The sequence below is a fragment of the Rhincodon typus genome, chromosome 13 (genome assembly GCF_021869965.1).
Source record: "Rhincodon typus isolate 14 chromosome 13, sRhiTyp1.1, whole genome shotgun sequence".
Classification (NCBI taxonomy): Eukaryota; Metazoa; Chordata; class Chondrichthyes; order Orectolobiformes; family Rhincodontidae; genus Rhincodon; species Rhincodon typus.
Window position 1 is genome coordinate 24,864,580 of NC_063344.1, and position 24,613 is coordinate 24,889,192.

The 24,613-nt window shown below is 39.3% G+C and overlaps 1 protein-coding gene across 1 annotated transcript in view; it reads left to right on the plus strand.

The window, feature by feature from the left end:
- Positions 1-41: 41 nt before the first annotated feature.
- The window catches only part of ece2a (endothelin converting enzyme 2a), a 231,266-nt gene continuing 206,694 nt past the window's right edge, over positions 42-24,613 (plus strand). The window contains exon 1 of the mRNA XM_048604810.1: positions 42-1,236. Within this exon, the coding sequence (XP_048460767.1) occupies positions 1,077-1,236 (160 nt within the window). The 5' untranslated portion in view covers positions 42-1,076. The remainder of the gene's footprint in view (positions 1,237-24,613) is intronic.

Genomic DNA, 24,613 nt, shown 5'->3' on the forward strand with positions numbered 1-24,613 from the left:
CACCCGGAAACACTTTTCCCTCCACTTCCGACACAAACCGCCGTCTCCCAGCCACGCGCCGGGGGAGTCTCACTCCATCACTGTCAACGTTTCCATCTTGCCCGTCTTTCGGAGTCTGTTCTGTTTAGATATATGTATATAGTTTAGAAAGAAAGTGCTGCAGGATAAGATGGGGTGGGGAAGTGCTTCTCCCTGTGAACGTGGTTTGAGTTTCAGCTCGAGCTCGAAACGATTGTTGTTTCCGACCGCCTTTTAACGCCCTCTTCCCCCTCCCCACAAACCTTTCCAAGATATAACCACAATAAAGTTAAGGAGTGAGAACAAAAATCGAACCGGTTCTGTAGAGGAGGGTGGGTTTTCCCCCTTTTTGTGGAGACGGGCGCAGGAGGAGGGAGAGGGTGGGTCAATGTGACTGTGATCTGGGCCATTACAGGAGAGAGGGCAACTCAGCTTTAGAAATATAACAGAGACCCCCGGGCGGGAGGGAACAGCCATCTCTGTGAGGCAGTAACCCATTTTATAACAAAATAAAATTGATGCCGACTGTCCCAGGATGGCAGGAGACTAAAATACAGCCTTGACCTCGAAGAACTAGCGGGGTCTGTACAATACTAACTGAAGAACAGGAACAAGAGGAGTCTGATTCAACCTGACTTGGAAGGAGGAGACCTAATTTAGAATAACAAGATTTGGGGAGGCGGGGGGATGCCTAATGCAGTCCGATGTGTACTACAGAGGTGGATGGGGTCTGTAATAATTGACCGAAAGGAGTGGGATCTGGTCTGATTCGATCAGGAAGGATAGGAATGAGTGCCAAACTGAGTTCAAATGAAGGTGAGAAAAGGGCCAGACACAGCGTCAGCAGGGAAACAGGAATTAGACAAAACCGTTGTTAGAACGCTTCACTGCCACGGAAAAGAGGCCAACATAGTCTGGGCTAGCAAAGTAAGAGAAAGGGACTCATTAAGTTGTGGAGAGGTTGGCGTTCGTAGAGAAAGGATTTGAATTGAGGCCAGACTTGTGTTAAGAGATTAATGCTGAATGCCCCTTTAACTCCGCTGAAGATTGTTTAGAAAATGGATAATTTGCCAAGTAGTAATTCGCGATACAAGGATCGGAATTACTGGGATGAACGCTATCACCACGAGGAGACCTATGAGTGGTTTGGTGCGTTTTCACGCTTTGAGCATTTGCTGAAGGAGGAGATTCGGAGTGATGAAACCATCCTGGTCCTGGGTATGTTTTCAATTCAAATTTTCAGGTCTCCTCATGGTAGAGCTTTATATCAAAGTGGGAAAAAGGTTCAGTTGTTCGTTCTCTTGTCCTTGACCGTGGAAGTTTATAAAATTACTTAATGATGTTGAGACTGAATAGGTTAATATCATTTCACAAAGCAAAATACGGCATATTGTTGAGGTCTGACAATGAAATGGAACATGAATGAAAAACTACTCAGCGGTTACGGTAGCAGCTATGGAGATGGAAATAGGTTACCTTTACAGGCCTATGGCCGTTCATCAAAACTGGGAAAATTTAAAAATGCACGTTCACCCGTTCATTTGCTGAAAACTTTTTGTTTTACTTTTGCTGCTACATTCCACGTTGACAGGATAATATGTGTTGTAATTATTACATAATTAAAAACCGAAAGAACTGCGGATGCTGGAAATCAATCAGAAACAAAAACAGAAATTGCTGGAAAAGCTCAGCAGGTCTGGCAGCATCTGTGGTGCGTTCTGAGGAAGGATCACTGGACCCGGAACGATTAATTCCGTTTGTCCACAGATGCCACCAGACCTGTTGAGCTTTTCCAGCAAGTTGTTTTTGTGTCTGTAGTTATTACATTTCTAAACATATTACTAGGAAAAATTACATCACATCCTTTAATCCAAGATTATCAAGAGTGGCACTTTTATGTTACAATATTTAAAAATAAACATTTTGCTGTTTGATCACCAATGGGTAAGCTAACTGTTTATCCTAATGCTCTATTCTCATGTATTTTATAGTGAACTATCATGTTGCAAGAAGGAAACAAAGTTTGTTTTGGAACATGTCATGGCATACTGTCCTGTACTGTTAAGAATATTGTAATAATAGCAACATGTACTTAAGGAACACCATTATAGTTCTGTGGTATAGTATAAATGTTCTGTAGTGCTTCATTGCATTATAAAACAATTTTAACTGGCCCACGTAAGGATATATTTGCTTAATTGGTCTGAAACTGGAAGAGAAATATTAAGGAGCACCTTAAAGCAGGCAGTCAGAAATGTGGAAAGGATTAAGAAAGAGATTTCAAAGCTGAGGCCTTTGACCACATGCCTTCAATTACCAGTGATTGAACTGGAGATGATTAAAAAGCCAGAATTGGGAAAAGCACAGACATATTTCAGGATTGTGTGGGCTGGTGAATTTCATGGATATAGGGGAAGTTGAGACTGTGTGAGATTTGAAAACAAGTATGTGATTTTAATAAAGGGAAAATACTGCAGTTGCTGGAAATCTGAAATAAAGCATAAATTAAAAACTCAGCAGTTTTGGCAAGAGAATTGAGCTCATGTCTTGAGCTCAATGATTCTAACTTTTAATTGACTTTACGTAACTGGGATTCAGTGTAGATCTATGAGAACGGGTATTAGATGAATGGGATGTGGTGCAAATTCCGAAACAAGTGATAGAGTTTTGGATTATCTCAGATTTTAAAGGGTAGACTGTGAGATATTGGCCAAAGATTAATTAGAATAATGAAGTCCAGAGATACCAAAGACATGAATGAGGGCTCTAACAGCAGATAAGTCAGGCAGGGGCAGTTCTAAGCAATATGATGAGGTGGAAATAGGCAATCTTTGAAGGATTGGATATCTGGACAAAAGCTTGGGGTCAAAAATGAGAAGAAAGTTGTACTTCTAGTTAGAGAACCATTTTGGGCTGTTTGTCAATTATTTTGCTGCATTTCTAAATAAGGTTTAATAGTATATGTATAATAAAACAAGTAAAATAAAACATGCTGATAACCTGTGTTTCTCCTTTTATTATATGTAATAAAACAAATATTAACTTGAGTTCTGTCAGCAAATTAAACCCTCAGAGCTTGAACAGAACTACCAAAATGTTCATAGATTTTCTTTAATTTTAGAAAATAGTTTGTTTGCAGGTATAATGAGGAAATAAAATAATAGTGATGATTGGCAGAACTCTATTCAGTAATATTTGCAATACCACAGTGTACTGCATTTGGCACTAATCCCACATCCACAACCAGATTTGCTTTTCTGTATAGGTTCACTAATTTCATACAATCAAAGAATCGTAGAAATGTACAGTTCAGAAGTTGACCTTTCAGCCCATTGTGTCTGTATTGGCTCCCAAAAGAGCTACCTAGCTGGTCCCTTCTCCAACCCTGTCTCTGTAGCCCTTTAAACACTTTTAAATATATACCAACTCCTCTTTCAAAACCTTCTATGGATTCTGTGTCTACCACTCTCAGAGACAGTGCATTCGAAATCCTAACAACTCTGTCAAAAGAAGTTTCTTCTCATTTTACGTCTAGCTGTCTTGCTGACAACCTTGAAATTATGACTCCAAGTTACAGACATACTGGTTAGTGAAAACTGAACATCCTTCTTTACTCTGTCCAATTGTTCATAATTTTGAGCACTTCAGTAACCCTAACCCTAACCCTCACCTCTTAATCTTCTCTGCTGCAAGAAGAATAAGCCCAATTTCTGTCATTTTTTTCTTGTATCTAAAATGCCTCAATCCTGGTATCATTCCAGCAAATCTCCTGAGCACTGCCTCCTGGGCTTTAATATCCTTTCTTAAATAAGGTAGCAGAATTGAACACTACTCCAAACATGGTCTGAGCACTGATTTGTTGAGGTGTAGCATCGCTTCCTTGCTTTTATACTCTATGCCTCTATTTGTAAACCCAAGGATCCCATAAGTCTTAACAACTGTTTCAACTTGCCTGGCCACCTGAGAATTATGCACTTGAACCCTGAGGTCCGTCTGTTCCTGAACTCTCTTCAAGTTTATACTATTGAGCCTGTATTGTTTCTCTATGTTTATTCTACTAAAATGCATTACCTCACATTTCTCTGCATTGAAATTCATCTGCCAAGTGTCTGTCCATTTGGCCAACTTGCCCATGTTCCTGTGAAATCATTTAGCATCATCCTCGCAATTCACTATTCTCCCTAGCTTAGTATCATGTGAAAATTTGGCAATTTTTACTCTCCCGTATACAAATCATTTTTACAAATCAGAAAAAGCAAGAGTCCCAACACCGATCTCTGGGGAACGCCACTTTCAACTTGTCTCCGATCTGAGAAATGCCCATCTACCTACCCTCTCTTTCCAATTTTATGGCCAACTTCTATTCCATACTGCCAAGGACTTATCAATCCCAAACGGTTCTGATTTTCTAAACAAGCTGCCATGTGGTACCACATCAAATACCTTCTTAAAGTCCAAATGTACACCATCCACAGCACTGTCATCCACTGCTTATGTCACCTTGTCAAAGGACTCAATTAAATTTGTCAGACATGACCTGCCCTTGCCAAAATCATGTTGGCTGTCTATTAACATATTTTTTCTCAATGTAAATTTATACCATCCCCTATTATGGCTTCCATCAGCTTTCCCACTATTGCTGTCTGTAGTTTCCTGGGTTATCCTTTGCCCATTTTTTAAGCAACAACATCACATTTGCAATCCTTCAGACCTCTGGACTAATCCTGTGTTCAGAGATGTCTGGAAAATTTCTGTCAACAGCTCTGCAGTTTGCTTCCTTCCTCCTCCAGACCTGACAATTTCTGTACCTGGAATGCTGCTTGCCTTTTTAGCACCTCTTTACCTATTGCTAATATTGCTCAGTTGCTCAACACCCATGTTTTCAAATGGGCCATTATCAACGTCTTCTAATTTGGTGAAGACAGAAGCAAAGTATTCACTTACTACACCTGCCATACCCTTTGTTTCAGTGGGCCATTTACCTTGCTTGTTCTCCTTATGGATCCTACTGTATCCTTCACTAATCTTTTACTACATTACTATATTTTACTATTTGATTCACTGCAGCCTGCATCCTTTCCTCATGCCTTCCTCTTAGCCTTCCTTATTTCAGCCTTAGTCTCTCTCTTGCATTTGAGATACTTTTGATTTCTATTGCTATTATAATTCTGATATACATCATATGTCATCTTTTTCTTCCTTATTTCCTCATCAGTATCCTTACTCATCTAGAGTACACTAGCTTTGGATACCCCACATTTATTTCTCATTGATATGTACCTAGCTTGCACCCTCTTCATCTCTTTTTGAAAGTCTCTCATTTTTCATCCACTGTTTTATCTACTAAAATGCATTTCCAATCAACCTACTCCAGTTCAAATTTTAGGCCCATCAGTCAACCTACCACCCTGTCTTACAAGTTCAGATTTACTTGGTTCTTTACAGATGAATTTTAGACTATAAGACAGAAGATATGGGAGCAGAATTAGGCCATTTGGCCCATTGAATCTGCTGTGCCATTCAATCAAGGTGGATATGATTCTCAACTCCATTCTCCTGTAACCTTTGATCCACTTACTAATCAAGAACCGATCGATCTCTGTTTTAAATACACGCAATGACAGAGCCTCCACAGCCTTCTGTGGCAATGAGTTACGTAGAATCACCATCCTTTGGCTGAAGAAAGTCCTCCTCATATCAGTTTGACAAGGTTGTCCCTTCACTTTGAGGCTGTGCCCTCAGGTCTTGGTCTGTCTTACTAGTGGAAACATCTTCTCCAGGTCCACTCTACCCAAGTCTCTCAGTATTCTGTAAGCTTCCCCTTGTTCTTCTGAACTCCTTTGAGTACTGACCCTGAGTCCTTAACTGCTCCTCATATGACAAGCCCTTCATCCCCTGATCATTCTTTTCAAAATCTTCTGGACCGCCTCCAAGGCCAACACATCCTTAGACATGGGACCCAAAACTGCTCTTGATATTCTAAATGCAGTCTGAGCAGAGCCTTCTACAACCTTGGCAGTATATTTCTGCTTTTGCATTCTAGCCCTCTTGAAATGAATGCAGTCAGAAGTCACATGACACCAGGTTATAGTCCAACAGGTTTATTTGAAATCACGAGCTTTCGGAGCGCTGCTCCTTTGTTAGGTGAAGGAGCTGATGAAGGAGCAGTGCTTTGAAAGCTTGTGATTTCAGATAAACCTGTTGGACTACAACCTGGTGTCATGTGACTTCTGACTTTGTCCACCCCAGTCCAACACTGGCATATCCACAAAATGAATGCAAGGTGGCACAATGGTTAGCACTGCTGCCTCACAGCTACAGGGACCTGGGTTCAATTCCACCCTCAGGTGATTGTCTGTGTGGAGTTTGCACATTTTCCCCATGTCAGCGTGTGTTTCCTCTGGGTGCTCTGGTTTCCTCCCACAGTCCAAAGATGTGCAGGCTAGGTGGATTGCCCATGTTAAATTGCCCCGTAGTGTTCAGGGATGTGCAGATTAGGTGGGTTATAGGGGGATGGGTTTGGGTGGGTGCTCTGAGGGTCGGTGTGGACTTGTTGGGCCAAAGGGCCTGTTTCCACACTGTACAGATTCTAATCTATTCTATTCTATTGCATTTGCTTTCCTAACTACCAGCTGAACCCATATGTTAACCTTAAGAGAATCCTGACTCAGACACTTAAATCCCTTTCTGCTTCAGATTTTTGAAGCTTTTCCCCATTTAGAAAATAGTCTACACCTCTTCTTCCTGGCAATGTGCATAACCTCACACTTCCCAGCATTGTATTCTATCTGCCACTTCTTTGCCTATTCTCCTCATCTGGTACAATTTCTTCTGTTGCCTCCCTGCCTTCACAACACTACCTGTCCCTCCACCTACCTCTGCAAACTTAGCAACAATACCCTCTGTTCCTTCATCCAGATTGTCAACATGCCATCCTGAAAAAGACTCCTTTATCCCCAGTCTCTGCCTTCTGCCAGTCAAAAATCCTCTATCCATGCCAGTACCTTGCCTCTAGCACCATGGGCTCTTGTTTAGTAGCCTTCTGAAAATCCAAATGGAACATGTCCACTGACTTTCCTTTGCCTAACTTGCTCAATACCTCCTCAAAAGCTCTAACAGATTTGTCAGACGTGATCTTCTTTTGACAAAGCTGTGCTGGCTCAGCCCTATTTTACCATACACTTTCAAGTATTCTGCAATCTCATCCTTAATAATGGACTCTAAAATCTTGCCAACGACCAAGGTCAGGCTAACCAGCCTATAGTTTCCTGTCTTCTGCTTCCTGTATTCTTAAACAGAGGTGTTATATTAACCATTTTCCAGTCCTCTGGGAACCTGGCTGATTCCAATGAATCCTGAAAGATCGCCACCAATGTCTCCACAATCTCCTCAAATATCTCCATCAGAACCCTGTGGTTTAGTCCATCCAGTTTGGATGATTCATCCACCTGCAGACCTTTTAGCTTCTCTGTATGATGACCGCTCCATTCACCCTGCCCCCATAACTGTCTAGAATTTCTGGTATGTTACTGGTGTCTTCCACTGTTGTGACTGATGCAAAGTACCTAATCACTTTCTCTGCCAGTTCTTTGTTTCCCATTGCTACTTCTCCAGCCTCATTTTCCAGTGGTCCAATCTCCACTCTTGCTCCTGTCTTATCTTTCATATATCTAAAAACAACTCTTGCAGTCTTCTTTCATAATAGTAGTTAGCTTACCCTCGTATTTTATCTTCTACCATGTGTTGCTATTTTAGTTGTCCTATGCTGGTTTTTAAAGGCTTCCCACAATTCTTCACTACCTTGTATACATTTTCTTTTTCTTGCACACTGTCCCTGACTTGTTAGTCGTGGTTGCCTCGTCCTCCCCTCAGTATGTTTCTTCTTCCTTGGGATAATTTCTGCTGTGCTTCCTGATTTACTCCCAGAAATTTTTACTTTCATTGGAACCTAGGTCATAACCTGTGTTTGCACCTGCACCTTGGTGGACACGTGAATTCTTTATGCGGTTCAATATTACTACTTGACATAGATGTAATGCATTTTGGTATCTTTTCAGATCTCAAGTAGCTCCTGTGTGTTGCATTTCCTCTGATTATGCTTAAATCAGATATTGATAATGCAAACCTTCCATCTTATGCAGAACTAAATCACCGTCTCTCTCTAAACCATGCCTTCCAATTTCTGTCTTCACTGACTACAGCATTCCAGGTTTCTCTGATGAGACAGAAATTGCTTCCTTTTCCATTTTCTATTACTTCTGCCGGTTTCTGCTACTCTTTTCTGCTTCTTAATCCATGTGCTCAAATGTGAGCATGTCAGTATGAGCAACATGCACCGATTGCATGAAGCATTCAGTGTTCTAATACTGTGTTGATCAACTTTCATCACGCATCAACATTATTGCGTTGCCTCCTTTGGTGGTGTTCACAACCTTTACAAATACTGTTTTTTGTATTGTTACTATCAAAATCACAAGAATCTCTTCATCCAATTTCTGTCAGAGAAAGAATGTTCAGGCTGTATCTTCTCATTTTTCTCAACATTTTTCAGCTTTCCTTTTCTACTCCTTGTGCCCACATTCCAAGTTCCTATTCTCACCAATTTTAGAAGTCACACGACACCAGATTACAAGCTTTCAGAACGCTGCTGCTTCAACAGGTGCAGTGACTTGTGATTTAAAATAAACCTGTTGGACTATAACCTGTTGTTGTGCGACTTCAAACTTTGTCCACCCTAGTCCCAACATCATGCTCACCAATTTTGAAAGGATTTCACATGTTTGATGGAGGTGTGTTGCCAGGAGAGGGTGGTGGTTATTCTCTCCCCTCCCAGATGCTACATTAAGTATTTTATTCGATCCATCATCTGTTGTCTATCTTTGAATTGTGACAGCCATGAATAATATTAATAAGAAGGGAATATGTGGGACGGTTTCTGTTGCTTTCCTCGTGTGTTTAAAGGAAACACAAGTTCCAATGCTCCCCTGCATGTAAACAGCTGCTTTCCTTCAAGGTTCTAGGTCTTCCATCATCATTATTGAAAACTTGTTTGCTCCACTGTTAGCCTTGGCTCATTACCACTGAGTATGGGACTGTTGTCAGCTAGATGGCTTTGCCAAATGGGTCACCACTTTGCCAGTGCTCTTTGGGGCCCTGCATGGCCTCCAGTTGCCATTCACTGCCAGGATTGCTTTGCCCGTGAACAGGCCAGGGAGTATTTATGGTAATTTTTTTAAAAAAAGATGTTTGCAGGATACAAGTGCTATTTGCTAGGCCAGCATTTATTGACCATTTTTACTTGCCCTTGAGAAGATGGTGATGAACTATCTTCTGGACTGTTGGGGAGAGAGTTCCATGATTTTGGCCTTAGGGACAGTGATGGAACAGTGATTATCGTTCCATGGTGTGTGGTTTGGAGGGAACCTGCAATTGGAGGTATTCTATGCATCTACTGCCATTGTCCAGCTAAGTAGTAGAGGTCATAGGTTTTTGTTGCTGAAATTGCTGTTAAAGGAGCTTAGCTTATAGAGCCTGAGGAAATAGTATATCAATGGAAAGAAAGACTTCTGTGAGAAAACCAAAAGAACTGGAACCAGAGAATAAAAAGACATTTCCCAGAATGATTTAGAATCTGAACTTCTCAATGGTGAAATATTTAGAACTATTGAAGCCAGGAAAGTCAGAAGGAGCTGATGGAATTCCTGCTGAATTGTTAGAAGGATTCAGAAGGGTAACAAGAGAATTGATTAAAGTGAAAGGAGGTTTTATAATATTATTGGATATCCCTTATGGACAAAGATAATTGTCTTCCATCTGTCCAAAAATAGCAGAGGTCAGTTCGAGATCTGCAGATTTTGTGGCATGTAATGCATTTGTTCTCATGTATAATATCTAGTCGAGTATTATTCATTAAAGTCATAGCTTGCTTTTGTCGCTCTTTTTTACTCTTTGTTTTGTCATTGTTGGATGTTAAAATGATCTGATCCTTCCCACTCAATCTGCCTCCATCTATTTCGGTCAAAGCCATGGTCTAAGTCTAAGCTGATGTCCATGTTGCTTTTTTTTTATTAAAACAAACTCCAAGTACAACAGATACTCAATGGAGAAAGAAACAGTGTCAACAACTCGAGTCCAAAGAAAACCTGGAAAATGTGGCTATGGACTAATAGAGTGATGATATTAAACAACTACAATTTGAAATAGGCTCTTAGGATCAGCAGAACGTAAAGGACAATACTGTGAGATATGCAGAAATGAGCAGAGAAACTCCCCTTGGGCAGGACACTGTTACTTGAGAGAATATACCTTCAGGGAAAATGCAATTTTAAATAGGTTCGTACAAGTAAATACAACTTTACAACTCTAACTGTAGAGGGCAGTCATGTAATTCAGGAAAAAATGTTTAAAATTTTACCCTCTGTATTTTAGGATTTTATTCCCTTCTAGCTTTCTTTCTGTTCTTCACTTATAGGCCAATGGCTGTATGTTTTGATCCATTTAGAGCATGCAGGCTTACCCATATGTAGAGACAAATTATTTGATTTGATTTATTATTGTTACATGCACTGAGATACAGTGAAAAGTATTGTTTTGCTTGCTGACCAGACAAATCATACCTGACATAAGCCTATCAGGGTAATAAAACAGAATGCAGAATATAGTGTTTCAGAGATAGTAAGAACTGCAGATGCTGGAGAATCTGAGATAACAAGGTGTAGAGCTGGATGAACACAGCAGGCCAAGCAGCATCAAAGGAGCAGGAAAGCTGACATTTTGGGCCTAGACCCTTCTTCAGAAAGAAGGGCATAGGCCCGAAACATCAGCTTTCCTGCTCCTCTGATGCTGCTTGGCCTGCTGTGTTCATTCAGCTCTACACCTTATTATCGCAGAATATCGTGTTACGGCTACAGTGAAAGTGCAGAGAAAAATCAACTCTAATATATGAGATGTCCATTCATAAGCCTGAGAACAGCTACATGGTATTATATGAACAAAGTCTCTGAGGTCCATTGATGTAGAGGTGAGAGTGTTGGATTGGGGTGGACAAAGTCAGAAGTCACATGACACCAGGTTGTAGGTTAACAGGTTTATATGAAATCACAAACTTTCGGAGCACTACTCCTTTGTCAGATGAAGTGATGAAATGATGTTTTGTTCCCAGGCTGGGAGCACAGACTTGGGACAATTTTCCACTCCATAAACCCGACCTGAAAGTATCTTGGATTTTTATTCTGCGGTCTTAAGGTCTCTGCGATTCATGATCGGAGTGACTTCGGAAAGATTACAGAGACAACCTAGGCAGAAGGCCTGCATGAGTACACCAGTATTTTGTCAAAGATATTTTTAAAAAGCAATAAAGCAAAAGATAGGCCTCATTCCTCAACTCCCCCGACACACTACCCATGCCATCCACTTCTAGCTCATGCCCTGCACTTAACCCCATGTCTCATCATTCCCTCAATGAGAACCTGTGCTTTTGTACACATTCGTTACATTCTCTATGCCACTTTTGTATTGACTTCTCATGGCCCTTTCAGTGTCAACCGGTACCCTTCTCCCTCTGCCCTGTGGCCCCTTAAAGCCGAATACCAATTTATTGGTAATTCATACTAAGCTAAGATCCTACAAACATCCTGTGCCCTTGCACTAACCTGCCACCAATACATGCAGTATCCGCCATGGATGGTTCTCAAGACCCATGTTGAGATAAAACTTTTAAATATCTATTGGAGAGTTCACTGTTAAATGAAAACAAAAATCATGCTGATAAAAACAGATTCACTACATCTAACTTATCTTAATTCTGTATAAAAACAAGTATTGGAATACGTAGTACCAGTTCAAAGAGTGTATAACCACTCGGAGTTGTCAAAATGTGACCTGAAAGATACCCAACTGTGAGAAGGGACAGTTGTGAAATCAATTATGCAATGCTAATCTTGTAATGAACCCTCGAGCATATGTCAGCAGAAAGGGTAAACAAGTTTGTTTTTAAAACTGCAGAAATCTTTTTTCAAATTTTTAATGGGCAATTAGTGATTCAGCTTGATAGTTTCCTTGGAAAGATCTGTTGACAGTTCAGCTTGACAAAAATCTTTGACAGCTCTACTGACAGTTCCTTCTGATTGTTCTCTTGGCAGTTCCATTGATTTGATGCACTCTTAAATCCATATTCATGTCTACTTTTAACAATCCTGAAGGGCTCATTACCTCTCCCAAAGGATACATGACTTGTAAAGGTATTCTGTGACCATATTGAAAAGACTTACTTACCTGTCCAAAAGGTACCCTACCAATCCAAGCAGTCGTGCTATGTTTAATCTACACTCATTGTGTTTTGCTCACTTTACCAATAAAAGTCAGACATGCCTGGAGGCAGCTGATGATTTGTCTGGGCAGCTGTCTTATTGGACGCAGATGAATAATCTGGAATCCAGCCCCACACAAAAATAATACATGCTGCCTGGATTCCATCCTCTGGAGCCATTATTGCAACAATGCAGAGCTCTTCATTGTTGTGAAAGTGTGGGTATTTACCCAAGGATGAAATGCTGATGCACTGCCACCAGGGGTCAATGCTGTATTTATTAACATACCCTCACAAAGGTAGCTAGTTGCAGAAAAACACAATTGTATTCTTGGCGGTAGATTTTTTTTAACAGGTGGAGGCACATAGTTGTGTTATTTCTGGCACTTATTTTTGGTTGTCATAATTCAAGAGTGTGATTTTAGTATGGTTCATTTAATCCAAAAAGTAACATTTTAGAAGCACTTAAAGGAATATATTATACTTCTATAGAAATACAAAATTGAAGGAATGCTGAATCATCAAAACTATAGGTGCAGGCAGTGCCCATTTTTTTCCAGGAATCTACCATATTTTTACTCTTTCTGTGGCAAATATTGTGAGTTATCTTTTGGTCAGTATGTTTAGTGCTTTGCATCTGAATGCAGAATTGGAAAGCCTGAAAAACACTGCAAGGCAAGCCAAGTATTGGTTAAAAGCTTTTCAAAATAGGCTTGAATCTTCTTAAACAAGCATTGAATGATGCAATTGTTGTAGTTTTTAACAACTGAAATGTTTTTTTCTAATCTTTGTAGAGTTCTCATAACGAATGTTCTGTAAGGTAGCGGTATCCAAAATTTATATTCTCTGGTAGATATTCGCAGTGGAAGACACCAGCAGCATACCAGAATCCGGGGACAGAGGTGACTAGTAGCCATAACTAAGGAGAAGGTGCTGGGGAAGCTTAAAAAATCTGAAGGTGGATAAATCACCTAGACCAGATGGACTACACACCAGAGTTAGGGAGGTGATTGTGGAGGCATCGGTGGTGATCTTTCAAGAATCGTTGGAGTCCGGGAGGGTGCCAGAGGACTGGAAAATTGCTAATTTCACCCTGTTTAAGAAGGGGGAGGCAGAAGACAGGAAACTATAGGCCAGTTAGACTGACCTTAATCATTGGTAGGATTTTACAGTCCATTATTAAGGATGAGATTGCAGAGTACTTGGAAGTGCATGGTAAAATAGGGCACAGTTAGCACAACTTCATCAAAGGGAGGCAAGGCCTGAAACAAGTTAGAATTCTTTGAGGAGGTAACAAGCAAGTTGGACAAAGAAGAGCCAGTGGACATGATCTGTTTGGATTTTGAGAAGGTCTTTGACAAGGTGCTGCACAGAAGGCTGCAAAAGAAGGTAAGAATCCATGGTGTTAGGGGCAAGGTACTGGCATGGATAGAGGATTTGGTGACTGGCAGAAAGCAGACAGTGTGGATAAAGGGGTCTATTTCTCTGAAAGCCAGTGACTTAGTGGAGTTCTGCAGCAGTCTGTGTTAGGACCACAGCTCTCCACGTTATACATGAATAATCTGGACAAAGGAACTGAAGGCATTGTTGCTGAGTTTTCAGATGACACAAAGATAGATAAAGGGACAGGTAATCATGAGGAAGTGGGGAGGCTGCAGGAGGATTTTAACAGGCTAGGAGAGTGGGCAAAGAAGTGGCAGGTTTCTTTTCCCTTTATTCATTAACGTGATGAGGACATTGCTGACTCGGCAGCATTTATTGTCCATCCCTAATTGCCAAGAGGGCAGTTTAGAGTAACCACATTGCTGTGGGTTTGGAGTCACATATAGGCCAGACTGGGTAAGGATGACAGTTTCCTTCCCTAAAGGACATTAGTGAACCAAGTAGGTTTTTCCCGACAATGGATTCATGGTCGTCATTAGATTCTTAATTCCAGATTTATTGAATTCAAATTCCTCCAATTGCTGTGGTGGGATAACCCAGAACGTTATTCGGGTCTCTGGATTAACAGTCCAGCGATAATACCGCTAGGCCATTGCCTCCCTATGGTGTACAGTGTGAAGTTACGCACTTTGGTGGGAAGAATAGAGGCATAGACTATTTTCTGAACAGGGAAAGACTTTAGAAATCTGAAGCACAAGGGGACTTAGGAGCCCCATTTCAGGATTCACTTAAGATTAACATGCAGGTTCAGGAGACAGTTAGGAAGGCAACTGCAATGTTAGCATTCATTTCAAGTTGGCCAAAATGCAAAAACAGAGATGTATTTCTGAGGCTGTATAAGACTTTGGTCAGATTACATCTGGAATATTGTGAGCAGTTTTGGGTCCCGCATGTATGGAAAGATGCTCTGGCATTGGAGGGATCCAGCGGACGTTTACAAAAATGGTCTGGGGATGAAGGGCTTGTCATACGAGGAGTGGTTGAGGACTCTAAGTCTGTACAGAATGATGTTTAGAAGGATGAGAGGGCATCTGATTGAAACTAACTGAATACCGAGAGGCCTAGATACAGTGGACATGGTGAAAATGCTTCCACTAGTAGGGGAGACTAGGACCCAAGGACACAGCTTCAGAGTGAAGGGACAAACCTTTAGAACTGAGATGAGGAGGAATTTCATCAGCCAGAGGGTGGTTAATCTGTGGGGCCCATTGCCACAGAGGCTGTAGAGGGTGAAGTCATTGTACTTAAGACAGAGATAGATAGGTTCTTGATTGGTAAGGGGATCAAGGTTTATGGGGAGAAGCAGGAGAATGGGGTTCAGAAATATGTCAGCCATGACCAAATGGTGGAGCAGACTTGATTGTCCAAATGACCTAATTCTGCTCCTATATCTTATGATCTTATTTGGCTAATTTGGCATGTTATCAGAGGCAGTGATTTGATGATCCAGGCAAGCCAAATTCATAAAATTAAAGGATTAACATTAAGAAAAGTAAAGATCAAGGAGAATTTGACAAACAGTCTTGATATTTGGTCTGTATTTTCAATAATCTCAAAGAAGCCTTGAACACTGGTAGCATATGCAATGTATCTCAAGAACAAGGTGGTATTAATTAGTTGTGATTGATGATAGGCTTTCAGTATTTCAAAACTTTGTCAAATGTTGTAAAAATCTCTGAGTGAAAAAATATAACATACAATAAATCTTTTCCACTTTTTCTAAATTACTGTGTTCTATTGCCTGTAATATCCTTCCATTCTTCCTATTGCAATGTACTTGTTGAAATTCTGCCTCAGTGTTGCCAGAGAACTTTCACATAAAGTGAATATTTTGGGCAGCATTGTCACTAATTTGTACTAGCTTATATTTTGTGTCAGGACATTACATCGATACATTACTTTTTCAGAAAATACACCATTGTCACTGAGTCATTTAACTACTGAAAGCTGAAAATATCTGGGAAGGAACAGCTGGATCCAATTCCATCCAGATGAATGAGATTGAGTTCTAATTAATAGAGAATTGGGTTGAAATGAAAACAGGCATAAAGTGCTAGAAATCTCTAACAGAATATGTTCTCAAAGGTGGATTACTAAGGAATACTTCCAAAACCTGAAGGCCATCTTGGTTTGAATGTCCCTAAACTTATTCCAAAGAATGGGGCAATGATTGAAAGAAACAGATTCTAAACTTTTTGAAGTCAAATTAATTTTCTCTTGTTATTGAAGGTCTTTAATTTCCTTTTATTTGTGACTTTCTTGGCTATAGAAAGACCTTGTAATTTTGTCATTTCGAATTGCCCACTTTTTTAAACATTTTGATCATTTCTTTGTTGTCAATCAACTCAGCTGATATAAAGTTTCTGAAATAAATGTGTCTCCTTTGCTACCGTCACAAACTGAATCTGAACTTTTGCATTCTGTTACACCAGACCTGAACTTTAAACCCCACATTCTAATCAATACGAAAGACTACTATTTTCCACCTAGTTTTGCAACCGATTAACTCTTTTGCCAGTGAAATCATTGTCTGTTCTTTAGCCATTTCTGGGCACTAGCTTTTCAATATCTTTTTTACTGACCTCAAATGCAGCATAATCTAAAATCTTAGTTCTTCTGGCTTATCATACCTTGCATGTTCTTACCAATGCAGTGATTTTATTATCTTTGCATTTAGATTCCTTCGTTGCCTCACTACTGACTCTGAAACCACCTATAGCCTGATATTCCTACCTGTACATTAAAATCTTTGGCTTTTCAGTTACTTTGACTTCTATCTCTGAAAGTCTACTGGCCCCTCTACATATCTTCTACCTTCTGCAAAGTCCTTGTGAAAGACAGTCTTTTTGATTTGTTTTTATTTTAATCTCTCTCTACATGGTTTAATGTTTGTTGTTCTTCTACTTCTCATTTTTGAAGCACCGTTTTGGACACGAGTAAGAGATGAACTGAATTATTTTTACTGCTCTCCTGTCTGTATCAAAAAAAAGTGGGCTTTGAATTTTTCTTTTCTTACTATCTTTTTTCTTTTTAAAAACGGGTGGGAGTGTGTTTCCTTAAACACTCTAGTTAAGCCCAATTTAAAAATGACCTACAGCAAATTATTTTAGGGTTAAAACAAAGTAGGGTTTATTACAGTATTCAAAATTTAGGGAATGGTTTATGACACACATTCACATGCACATGCATCCAAGAAAGAAAGAAAAGGAAAGTGGTCACAAATTATTTAAAATCAAAATTAGTTCATGTAAATTAGAGAGCCCAGTAAATCAGTTTCCAATTGATGTTCTTTCACTTGACAGAAGTCACTTGTGTAGGACATAAGATGCAGTTGTGATTTTTTTTAATTTCAACTATTTTTCAAACCTATTCAGAGATGTTATTATGCACCTCCTGGAGCAGGTGGGACTTTCTGTGTCTCTCTTTCCAGGAGTGGGGACACGACCACTACACCACAAAAATCCCTCATGCAGTTGTATTTGAAGTACTTGGAAATTGGAAATTGGCTTACTTCGCAAGTGATCATACTTTACATCTCAAGTGGATGCAATAGCTTCTATGAAAATATTCAGCAAAGCTATGGTGCATTCCTAGCAACCATTAGTTATCCTTTAATCACATCTGAAAGCAGATGACCTCATCATTTCATTCATTCTGGTCATTGATTTCAGTTCACTCTGGACATATAGGTGTACTGTATAATGTATAAATATTCCAGTCATTACTGTTGTTTTGCAAATAAAAACTGCCACCTGCACTGTTTTTAGTATCTTTCTATGAGGCCCAACTGTAATTGTTAATTGAGTACTTTATGATATACTCTAATCAGATTCTCAAGAAATTTCAGCAAAAGTTTGTCAGCAATATTGGTATGATGTAGGCAAAAGTTGAATCAAGGCAATGACAGATGGAAATTAGCTCTTTTGTGGTGTTATGGTGATCATCTTGTATCCAATGACAATGAAATTCTGACAGTCATGTAATGTTTGCAACATCGATAGTCTGAAGCCAGAAAGGCAGCTTGTTTTCACAGTCACTTCAGCTTTGTCTGCTAACTCGTTGGGGCTGAGACCAATCTGAGCATCTTTTCAGCTAACTTGATTGAAGTAACTTATTCAGTTCAGTTTGGGAGCTCAGTCTGGGAGATTGATCATTTGTGTAATAGATACTTAACTATCCATGCTTCTGTTATCTGCAGAAACTGTCATAGGATTTGAGGCTAAATTGTGAGACATAAGAACATAAGAACTAGGAGCAGGAGTAGGCCGTCCGGCCCTTCGAGCCTGCTCCGCCATTCAATAAGATCATGGCTGACCTTTTCGTGGACTCAGATCCACTTACCTGCGTTCTCACCATATCCCTTAATTCCTTTATTGTTCAAAAAAATCTACCTTATCTTTAAAAACGTTTAACCAGTGTAGCTTGAGTATAGGAGTTGGGAGGTCATGTTACAGCTGTACAGGACATTGGTTTGGTCACTTTTGGAATACTGTGTTCAATTCTGGTCTCCCTACTATAGAAATATGTTGTGAAACTCAAAACGGTTCAGAAAAGATTTGTGAGGATGTTTCCAGAGTTGGACAGTTTGAGCTATAGGATAAGGCTGCATAGGCTCGGGCTATTTTCCTTGGAGTGTCGGAGACTGAGGGGTGACTTTATAGAAGTTTATAAAATCACGAGGGGCATGGGTATGGTGAATAGACAAGACCTTTTCCCCAGGATAGGGGAGTCGAAGACTATTTGGCGTAGGTTCAAGGTGAAAGGGGAAAGATTTAAAAGGGACCTAAAGGGCAACTTTTTCACACAGAGGATGGTGTGTGTATGGAATGAGCTTCCAGAGGAGGTGGTTGAGGCTGGTACAATTACAACATTTAAAAGGCATCTGGATAGGTACATGCGTAGGAAGGATTTAGAGGGATATGGGCCAAATGCTGGCAAATGGAACTAGATTAATTTGGGTTATCTGATCAGCATGGACAAGTTGGACCAGAGGGTTTGTTTCTATGCTGTACATCTCCAACACTCAAAGACTTGGTTGAGGAGGCTATTAAGATGCAGTACTCTAATGTTGTGGGCGTTCTTAAGGGAAAAATGTAAAAACCTACATTTGTATATAATCTTTCAGGAAAGATGGAAGTATCCCATAGCAGGTCAAGTACTTTGGATGTATGTTCACTGTTGCAATGTTGAAAAATGAAGCTGCCAAGTGAAGATGCACTTACAGAATTGAGACAAATCACGAGATAGTCTGTTTCAGTCATGTTATTTGAAGTATAAGTGTTGGTTGCAACACTGGGAGATTTTTCTTGTTCATTGAACTTTGTCAAAAAATCTTTGAGCGCACAAGTGAGCATATCGAATTGCTTAATTTAGAAGATACTTTTGACAATGCAGCATTCTTTCAGTATTACGTTGGAGTGTCAACTTAGATTATGTAGTGAAATTCAGGGAGTGATTTTTAAACATATCACTTCCTGACACTGGGCAAAAGTAGTAGTACTGTGCCATGATTGTGTGTTAACTTAAAATTTCATTCGGGATTGTATTAAGAACATTTTTATTGAGTAAATCATAAACTTTTTAAAATATTATTACTTCAATCTCTGATTTACATTCTGTAACAGTTGCATTATTGAACTCTGCTGTCTGTACCATGGACACTGTTATATGTCACGGCTTCACCTTCTTTATACCAATAGCACAATAGTTATGTGCGTCATCACTCTTAATCACCTAACCTTAGATACCTTTCTTCCACTTTAGTGAGGTTTTTTTATGTAGAAAATGTTCTGAACAGGTTTGACTCTCCAGCTGCTACTAACCAGCGTGTTAAAAATTCCTGTAGTATGTCCAAAACTTAAACTTTTATGTTTTTTTTTCCCTAATTGCCTCCTTTACTCTTAAGTCATGAGCTAGTGCATAGACGTCACTGCAATAGTTCCGACTTTGCCGAATTTTCCACTGGCCACTGTGTGGAGCTAGCTGTCACAGTTGTGTCTTATTTCTGTAGAGCTGTAGTTGGTGGTACTGTTGTAAATAGCCTGAGAGTGGTTGGTAATGATAATTTCCGGAGAGGTAGAACCTTCAATTTTGTGATCTTATCGCACTGATAAATTGTATCAGACTGAAGTTTGATTCCATTGGTTTATCTTACTTTATGTATCACAGCAGTGGTTATATAAATTCAATCAATCAACACAGCTGGAGGACATCTCCGTGGAATGATACTACCTCCATTTTTATTTTAATTGCCTTCCGAAATAAAAACACTGATATTCTCCTGCACATTCAGTATTTGAATTCCAGTACTTGCTCAGTCTTATTTACTTTAGGAAAAAGTGTGTGTGTTGCTTCAAAACATTTATTTTGTATCGTATAAAGTAATTAGTGATGAGAATGTAATTAGAGTACATTAGTGTTGCCATTGTGGCTTTATGGAGATGAGTAATAAAAAAAAAATCAGGCCTTTAGGACAGTTTTTAAATTAAATGCTGGCATTTACTGAATCTAAATGTGGACTGAACAATTGGGAAGGAATGTTTACAAAAGTTTTATATAGAACATTTTTAGTTTGCAAATCGTCTCTGTTGTTGGTGAATAATATTTGCATCTACTGTGTTAGTTTCCTGTTCAGTCTGATAAATAGGCAATATTATAGTTCAATTAAAAGGTAATTTGTCAAAATACATTGAAAAAATGTGTAGAGTTCAAATTTTGACTTACCTCATGTGAAATGATGTGAAAATTGAATCTGAAGTTAATTAAAACCAACAGTAGGTTTCAAGAATCCAGCTCATATTGTTAAATGACCAAATGACCAAATGTTAAATGTTCCAAGGAAGTTGATTCTATGCTTAGTTAAATTCCTGGTTGTGATCTGGTGATCTAATTCTGATGCCTGGTAAACCATTTCTATGTGGTAAAGGTAAGTAAATGCAACAGATGTTGAATATTTTTAAATTGATAGTCTTACCCTCTAGGAACAAAAACATTAGCAAACTTGGGGCATAATGTGCAGAATTATAACAAACTGAACAGCACCGTGAATATTCCTGTCGTACTGTTTTTGAAAGACTTATTAATTCCCATTAGAGAGTGCATATCTTTCCATTTCTCCAAACATAAGTCAGGTAAAGATCAGTCTGCCGTTTATTGCGATTATTATCATCAGACATTGATCAACTTTATGCCTTAAGACACTAGTAATACAACATAACTAATAATATAATTGGTTATCCAAGGATGTGGCATGTAACTAATTAACATTGTAGTTTAAATAATGTTTACTGGTTGAACTTTGACTGTTCCCCTCTTAACTGTTAATACAAGCAACATAACTGCCTATCTACCTTAAAGATATTGTGCACAGCCACCTATACAAGTACCAGGTTTAATTATCGCAGCACCACAGTTTTAAGACAAGTTCACAGTTTCCATTGAGAGCAAATGACGAGCAGACTTTATTACTTTAAAAGCCATTTTGATGCTTGTTACCAGCGTGGTTGAATATACCCTCTTCTTTAAAGTAATATCATTATTTATGCCATCTTTATTCTTGTAATGCAACTAAGCAATATGTCAGATGAGTTTCTTACCCTTAGAAAAGCAACAGGGGAATAGGATGAAAATGTATTAGTACTTCTCCATTTTCTATTCCAATATTGTTGTTATGAAATCTGTCTTGTGTGACCTTCTTAAAATTGTAGAACACATAAGAACACAAGAAATAGGTGCAGGAGTAGGTAATTCAGCTAATCAAGCCTGTCCTGCCAATCTTTAAGATTACGGCTGATCTGCTCCAGCCTCAACTCTTCTGTCATGCTGGCTCACTGTAGCCCTCAATTCTTCAATATTTCAAAAATCTATCTACCTCCTTTAAATACTTTCAGTAATCTAGCTACCTCGACTGTCTAGGATAGAGAATTCCAGACATTCAGTACCCTCTGTGAGAAGAAATTTCTTTGCATGTCAGTTTTAAATTGTTCATATTACAGAAGAAGAGGTGCTGGAGGTCATTTGGCACTCTTGCCTTCATTGGTCAAAATATTGAGTATAGGAGTTGGGACACTATGTTACGGCTGTCTGGACATTGGTGAGGCCATTCTTAGAATACTGCGTACAATACTGATCTCAAGGATTTGTTAAACTTGAAAGGTTTCAGAAAAGATTTACACGGATCTTGCCATGGTTGGAGGGTTTGAGCTATAGGGAGAGGCTGAATAGACTATTTTCCCTGGAGCACTGGAGGTTGAGGGGTGATCTTATAGAAGTTTATAACATCATGAGGGGCATAGATAGGGTGAATAATCAAGGTCTTTTTCCCATGGTGTATGAGTCCAAAACTAGAGGATGTAGGTTTGAGGTAAGAGGGGAAAGATAAACTCATTCTTTTAGGTCTTTTCTTTTTCACACAGAGGGTGGTGTGTGTGTGCACGATGAGCTGCCAGAGGAAGTGGTGGAGGTGGGTACAATTACAACATTTTAAAGGCATCTTGATGGGTCTATGATTAGGAAGGGTTTACAGGGATATGGACTAAATGCTGGCAAATGGGACTAGGTCAGATTGGGATGGCTGGTCAGCATGGGCGAATTGGACCGAAGAGTCTGCTTCCGTGCTGTATGGCTCTAAATAAAAATTGATTAACACAAGACAGAGACACAGGAATGCTGGATCTTTCTCAGGTTGTAAATACATAACTAGTAGAGTGCCACAAGGATCCGTCCTAGGGCCTCAGTTTTTGATGATTCCTTAATCTGTAGGGCCCATTAATCCTGACTCACTGCCTTCTGTGTGTTAGTCAATCCTCAGTTTGTGCTAATTCATTACTGCCAATGAGCTCCTATCATGCACAGTAACCTTTTATGTGGCACCTTATCAAATGTCTTCTGGAAATCCAAAAACACTATATTTACCAGTTCTCCTTTATCAACTTTACTTGTTACACCTTCAAAGAATTCTGGTAAATTTGTCAAACACGATTTCCCTTTCACGAAACCATGTTGACTCTATTTGATTGCACTAAGTATTTCTAAATGTCCTGCTATTTCTTCCCTAATAATAGACTCTAGCATTTTTTTCAATGACAGATGCTAGGCTAACCGGCCTGTGGTTTCTTGCTTTGTGTCTCCCTCTCTTCTTGATCAAGGGCATCACATTAGTTGTTTTCCAAACCACTGAGCTTTGGAATATTTCAGCCAATGTCTCTAGTATCTCTGCAGCCACTTCCTTTAAAATGTTTGCATGTAAGCCATGATGTCCTGGTGACTTGTCTGCTGTTTAACCTATTAGTTTATCAAATACTTTGTCCTTGACGGAGACTGTTACAAGACCTTAGTTCATAATAGCACCTTGCTTTTCTGTTACCTTGGGATGTTTGTAGTGAACTACTGTGAAGACCAATGCAAAATATTGTTTAAATTATGTGCGATTTCCCTGATCCACGCCATCAGTTTCTCAGTTGTATCCTCCAAGGGTCCCAGCCTTATTTTAGATACTCTCTTTTTATATATTTGTAGAAGCATTTGTTTGTTTTTATATTTGACAATTTACTTTCATAATCAAAATTTTCCCTTTTCTGTTAACCTTTTAATTATCTGCTACTAATTCCTATATATAAAAAAAAATTCTCAATTCTCTGGCCAGCCACTAGTTTTGCTGCTGTATATGCCTTTATGTTTGACTGGATATGCTCCTTGTCTGCTTCTTTTTTTGACCATAGATGGCTCATCCTTCTCTTTAGGTCTTTCTTTTTGACTAGAACTAATTTTTGCTGAGTGTTATAAAATATCTACTTAAATGATGCCACTACTGATCCATTGATCTTCTCCTTAGTCTATTTTTCTCCGCCTGCTTCAGACAACTCTTTCTTCATGCCTCTGTAATTGCTCTTACTTAAGTTGAGGACACTGCTTTGCTTTGACACCTAAGTTACTGTCCCACGAACTGAATTCGAAATTCTACCCCATTACGATGGCTACTTCTTACAGGATCCTTAACTACAAGAACTCCGAAATCCTACTTCATTACATCTGGATATCCACAGAGACTTGGGGGTTTCAAGTGCCTAGATCTTTAAAATGTCATGATCCAGTGCAGAAAATAATCAAGAAAGCTACTGGAATGCTGGTCTTTATATCTAGAGGACTGAAGTACAAGGATGCAGAAGCTATGTTGCAGTTACACAAAATCCTAGTCAGACTGCACTTGGAATACTGCAAGTACGTCAGGGCACTGTACATTAGGAAGGATATATTGGTCTTGGAGGGATTACAACGTAGGTTTTCAAGAATGATATCTGGACTTCAGGGATGAAGTTATGAGAAGAGATTATACAAAGTAGACTTATTTCTAAAGAATTTTGATTCTTGAGGGGTGATCTGATCGAAGTCTTCAAGATTTTAACAGGAAAAGACAGGGTAGATGAAGATAAACTATTTCTACTGCTTGGGGATTCTGGAATAGTCTTAGAATTAGGGCCAGACCATTAAGGGGAGATGTTGGGAAGCACTTCTACACATAAAGGCAGTGGATGCAGGGTCAGTTGTTAATTTTAAATCTGAGATAAATTTTTGTGAAGCAAATGTATTAAGGTAGGTATATGGAGTTAAGAAACAGATCAACCATAATCTCGCTGAATGGCTTTCTCATGCTTCTGTTTCTAAAATGTTTCTGGGTAGGTTATGTAATGTAGTGCTTGAATGTAGTGCCTTTTCTCCAGATATTGCTGGATAAAGATTTGATGGAAAGATTTACCTTAATATATTGCATATCATGATCTCAGGATATCCCAAATCAAGTCTTTGTCTTGAACATACCAATAAACTAGGAGCAGGAGTAAGCCATTC